We start from the raw sequence: 5,769 nt of genomic DNA, 5'->3' as shown, positions 1-5,769 counted from the left end.
TGACTTTAACCTTCGATTGGTAGCTAAAACAAGGGAAACGTTAAACTTATAAAAATATTAAACGATACAAGATTTATTGACCTCATAGCACTGTCGGTTTTTTTTACTGATACTTTTTTCTCTTGTATTAAAATTGACTGCTATTAACAATAATTTATCACGGAAGGTAAATTTTTAATTCCACAAAAAATCTAGCAACAATAGAGAAAAGATACGATGTACAGCTTTTCTTGGAGACTCACACGAACGTTTATTTTTCCTTTTGCGAGAGCTCGGTAGAATCCAATCCTGGTCTGAGTCCTCCTCTTCCGACCAGTTGCTAGAGTTTCGGTCTTTCGTATCAACGTGAGAAGCGGGTGTATTGGTCTGTGTGCTGGGAGCCGCGTACACTGCCTCAACGTCGGTCCATTCCTCCAGCTCGTTCTCGTCGCTCTCGTCGTCTGAGTAAAGCTGTTCTGTGTACGAAGAGATACCGCGCGCTCGTAGTACTCGTCTACTGTGCTGCGTTTCCCGCTTTGCATCTGCGAAGGACGTGTCGTTTTCAACACGAAAGAAGTTTATCAATAAGACACCCGTACGGAAAACGAAGCTATACCTTCGTCGTTTGATGCGCTCTCACTTTCCCCGTGTCTTTCTCTCTCTTCCGCGACTTGGTTTTCTCCTGACGCTGCCTCGACATCTGACTGTTTCTTGTCACCTTCGTTTCGCCGCTCGTCACTCGCTTCCCGGCTCTCGTGGTGATTTTGCTCGGGATCTTTAATTGCACCTTCGTGCTCGCTTTCGTCGACTTGTCGCGACTGTTTTTGGGCGTTTTGGGTGCCAAGTGGGGATAAGGCAGACTGCGATAACGTTTGTAACGTTGCATCTCCGGGGGTGGCTGAGAGTGGATCCTTGCCCTGCGATCCAAGAACCCACCAATTAGAGCTGAGACCACCCTCACCGGATGAGTCCTGATCCTCCACACTGCTACAACACATCACATGTTTGTCTACCATACGTGCTCGACAAAGTGATTAACGTTACTGGAAGTAGTGTGGACAGCGACCACATCGTAAATCACACATGGATTGTAGCAATCTCAAGGCGTCAGGTAGTTTGAATTCTCCAGATAATGAAGATGAAAAGATATGAAAATATGAAGGTATGAAGATACACGACATCGCTTCGCTATGCGCATTACCAATCAAAGCCATAATAAAGCAGAATGATAATATGAGTTGCTATTTCCTAATATCTCGAATTACAATGCTTTTCTGTGATTGTTTTGATGTGTGACGATGTGTGCGAGATTTTGCGAAATAATGTTCAATTATTTCATGATATAAGATATGAAAAATATGCTGCTGTACATACCCTTCTTTAAAATTAGTCCATTCCCTTTGAAGTTTTGCCTTTGCTTTCCGCATTGCGTCCTTTATCGTTGTCTCCGCAGGTTCTAAAGAGTTTAACAACTCAGTCATTTTCTTTACTAATTTTACCTCACACAAAGGAACGATTTCTGCCTGTAAATGCAGCACAAGTTTTAACAAACAAGCAACAAAATATTATCCATAAAATCATTAATCGTATGAAGCTTACATTATTAGAATTCTTGCTTTCCGAATTATTTGCTGTAAAAAGAGCAACGAGATCCCTTAAACCTTCCACACTATCGGCTACAAGGTTAAAGTCGGAAACGCTGAGATCGGACAGCATCTTGTTGAAACGTTGCTTACACTCGTCGGTCTTTGGACTTTTAGATCTTTGTAAATTATAATCGACATCAGTATTGTTTATATAATCGTCCAAATCGTATTCCATGTTTGTTTGTAATCTCATTTCGCTTATGGAGAAATTTTCCTCTTCCGTCTCATCCACTTGAACGTCTTTTAATTCCTGCTTCTCTTTTATTTCAACTTTCGTCGCTTCAGTTTTATTTTTTTGATCGTATTGTTTCACTACTTTTTGAGATCGCAATTTCATTCCTGTTCTCAGATTTTTTTCACTCGGGTCATTCAATTCTGCTTCTATCACTGACTGCATTTCTGGGACACTGCAATTCTCTCTAGACACTTCTTCATCTAACGATACATTATTGATAGAGGAAGATGTACCAAACAACTTATTAAAAATTACTTTATTTAAATTGTTTTCATTTATGCTAATGCTACTATTACTAGCTTTCGTTTCATTTAGTTTCTCGTCATCCGATTTGGACGTTAATGTTGAAATATCACTTACATTATCACTAGCAGAAATACTTTTGGAATACACATCTTCAGGTAACTTTAAACTCTCGGCATTAATTATCTCATTCAGTTTCTCATCATCCGTCTTTGAACTATTGGACAAGTTATCGCTCAATCTTTCGTTCTCATCTTTTTCAACTACTGTCTCACTACGGAATACTGCAGTACTTTTATATTCTACAAAGTCTTCTTGCGACGCTAATTCACTACTGCTACTGCTTCCATTGATTCTCTTCTCTTCGTCGATTTCCGTCTTCAAGTCATCTAACATTTCATTAATTATCTCTATATTGCAATTTTCATTCGGAGTATTGATAAAACCTTTGAACATCTGCGATGATTCGTCATCGATAAATTTGTTATCGCTGGACGTATTGGTATCGTAGCCGCTGGATCTCGCGTTTGACTGTAAACTTTCCTCGGACATTTTCGATAAACTTCTACGATGCTTCCTGTTTATGACGTCCAGGCTTATGTTGTTGTTATTACTGCATGTGCTCGTACTACTCAAATTCGTGTCTTCACTGATAAACGAGCCTGTGGTACTGTCGTTGTTACTAAGATCTTTATCATCATTTCTGTTCTCATGCTTGTTCGATCTGCGATCGGATAAGCTATTGCGTATTTGCAACTTTCTTTTTCTGTATTTCATAAATTTGTTCCTTTCCGATTCTCGCTCTTGCCTAACAGGCTGCAAAATTCACAATATACAGGGTGAGGACCAAATCAAGCAAAAAAAGTCCTGTACTACTTTTCCCTCCGACAAACAGTTATCGAGATATCATAAGTTAAATATTGAAAAAGTTATCAATTTTCTCTTGAATATCTCAAAAAGTATTAGGCAAATAAAAAAATGTTTCGGACAAAAGTTGTTCATATTAATTAGTAGAATAAGATAGTGTAATAAACAATAGGAGGTTCCATTTAAGATAATCTTCACGTGATCTTGACAACGCTATTCAAGGTCATACTGATATTGCTATGTAATGCGTTACTTAAAATCCTACAACTTTTGCCTGAAACTTTTTTTCCTAAAAATTATATTTTTCGAAATATTTCGGGGTTCTGGTATTTTTTCCTCATGCTGTATATTTCTGAAAATCTCCCGAGTTTCCGAGAATATTTGTTGTAACTTGTAATATCAAGATTTTTGAGAATCATATCCCATACAGCACAGATGGTTGCAGTTACATTGTAGAAACGTTGCAATCTTGCAGAGACATTGCAGGGATATAAAATTGCAAACTTTCGATAGCAATATTGCAGCAATGTTTCAAAAATAATAAAAATACTATATTTTCTATTTGAAAAGTTTTTTTAATTACGAGAGTTTTCTAATGTTATTTTCATTGACACCAATAATGCGCGAATTATTAAGTACTTGATCAGTGCGGTGTTGCTTGCAATCTTCATCTATTGCGAAGCGACATAATCTCCTTAGGTTGCTTCGCAATAGCTTGCTGTGTATTGAAAAAGGCCCGGATGCATATGTAATTAGTAAATTCTCTGCTTATGTACAACAACAAATTATTCCAAAGATATTGCACTGCAACATTGCTATAATGTTGCACTGCAATATCTCTGAAGGCGGACATTTCAACGTTGCTGTAATCCTCCAGAAACGTTGCAGCAATGTTGCGCAACGTTGCTGCAATATTACAATCTAGCAATGTAACATTTCTGCAATCTTCCTGCAATCTTTCTGTGCTGTGTGGGATTCTTAATCGTGTCTTACATCATTAAAACTTACTGACCACTGACTAGATATCATGATTTGAAAATACAGAAAGAAATTTTCTCCTAGAATATTTTTTTTTAAAAAAAGTATAATATGTAGAAAGGAGAGAGTGCCAATGTGAGCCACAAAATGAACGGGACTCGGTTCTCACAATATAAAAACAAAATTTCTCTTTAATAGCATAAACGTTTCGACCCTTCTTCGGGTCTTCCTCAGTAAAACTCGTTTAGACCGAGTAAAGCATATCTTAGGGGGTCAGAGCACTATGTGACTTCTCTATCCGCGTTAATATCAGTGAATCTTTAAATGGTCCCAGACATACAGAGAACTAAATAACTCATGTCGACAGAGGGATGAATCCGTGACAATGGTGTTAAAACGACGGTGAGAAAGAGAAATTTTTGTTTTATATTGTGAGAACCGAGTTCCGTTCATTTTGTGGCTCACATTGGTACTCTCTCCTTTCTACATATTTTCTTTTTGGGTGCTTTCACAATACTTTGAAAAAATATAATGTTTTTACATGGAATATTATATCGGATGAAGAACATTTTTCTATTCCATGTGTTAATATTTATTTACACAATACCTTAAAGGATAATAAGTAAGAATAATAAAAATTGAAAAGAGATGTACAGTAATGGACAGATTGGTTGCAACACTTTTTTTTTAGTGAGTTAGGAACGTGCATTTAGATTCAGGGTTACGTTTCAAAATCTTCTCCGAGGAATATTTTATTGCGGAGGAATGAATATTGCAAAACCATGAATCTAAATACGCGTTTCTAAACTTAAAGAAAATGTTGCAACCATTCTGTCCATCGCTGTACTCTTTAGTAAATAAATGAGCAAAAAGATCTGAGTTTAAATCTAACCAAGAACACCGCTGATTTTTAATTCGAGCGCAATTTCTTGGAGGAAATAATAACCAAGAGTATGTCTGCCATATACATTCCCTATGGCCCTCTAGGTTGGGGGTTGGGCAGTAGGCAGACAATTTATTTTCGGAAAAAAATTAATTCTGACTCGAAAACACAAAAAAGGCCTCAAAGATTGCAAAGAAGGCAAGAAACTCGAGGAAGCCCGACCTGAACTGTGGCGCTATTGTTATCAACTTATTGGAGGCAAAGATGTATGATTACAGCACTCTTATAACTACAGCTATTATATCATATAATTAGTATGTCTAATATTCCTCCTATTTTCTTTCAACGAACATGTTAAGCTTCTGTGGAAGCAATGTCAATTAAGTCTTGGAAGAATAAGTAAATTACCCTGACAGTCGATAAGATCTTATTGTCCAGGGAATGCCTGTAAATTCTGAAATCGTTTGGCATAAATTGAGGAAAGTATATGTATCTCGTCCCATTGCGATCGATTCCTAAAACCGTTTCAAATTGGTCCTGCCACGATTGGTTCATCATGTCTTCCTGAACTGTTTTTCTAGTATGCTGTAAGAATCATGGCGGTTGAATTTGATAGTGCCTTGTTTCTAAGATCATATGCGAGAGATTACTCACCATGATTGTATCACAGACTGTTTTCAGTAACCAGACTCTCTGTTTGAAGCTGAGATCTTCAAAGTCTCTGCCATCGAGCATCGAAGTCTCAGGAAAGATGTTCCAGAATTCTGGCTCAACGCCGATAGTTTCTAGAACCTAAAAATCTTTGATCACATTCCTGGTCACTGTGGTGCATGTTATTATGTGTATATACAACGTGTACATGTGTTTAAAAAATATCGCAGATATTGTAGATAAAACAATTATAAACTATTATCGGTACACAACTTGCAAACTTGCGA

General features: G+C 37.3%; 1 protein-coding gene across 1 annotated transcript in view; it reads right to left on the bottom strand.

Annotated features, from left to right (window-relative positions):
• LOC105557332 (putative uncharacterized protein DDB_G0287457) overlaps nucleotides 1-5,623 on the bottom strand; it is a gene marked incomplete at its 5' end in the record, with an annotated part of 8,097 nt that extends 2,474 nt beyond the window's left edge. Inside the window, 7 exons of the mRNA XM_012004545.1 lie at nucleotides 5-23; nucleotides 243-521; nucleotides 596-966; nucleotides 1,354-1,502; nucleotides 1,579-2,919; nucleotides 5,240-5,416; nucleotides 5,486-5,623. Of these exons, the coding sequence (XP_011859935.1) occupies nucleotides 5-23; nucleotides 243-521; nucleotides 596-966; nucleotides 1,354-1,502; nucleotides 1,579-2,919; nucleotides 5,240-5,416; nucleotides 5,486-5,623 (2,474 nt within the window). The remainder of the gene's footprint in view (nucleotides 1-4; nucleotides 24-242; nucleotides 522-595; nucleotides 967-1,353; nucleotides 1,503-1,578; nucleotides 2,920-5,239; nucleotides 5,417-5,485) is intronic.
• Between the last annotated feature and the right edge of the window lie 146 nt (nucleotides 5,624-5,769).

This window comes from Vollenhovia emeryi, unplaced genomic scaffold (genome assembly GCF_000949405.1).
Source record: "Vollenhovia emeryi isolate VEMERY1.0 unplaced genomic scaffold, V.emery_V1.0 DF939520.1, whole genome shotgun sequence".
Taxonomy (NCBI): domain Eukaryota; kingdom Metazoa; phylum Arthropoda; class Insecta; order Hymenoptera; family Formicidae; genus Vollenhovia; species Vollenhovia emeryi.
The sequence above is the reverse complement of the archived record's forward strand: the minus strand, read 5'-3'. Positions and strand labels throughout refer to the sequence as shown.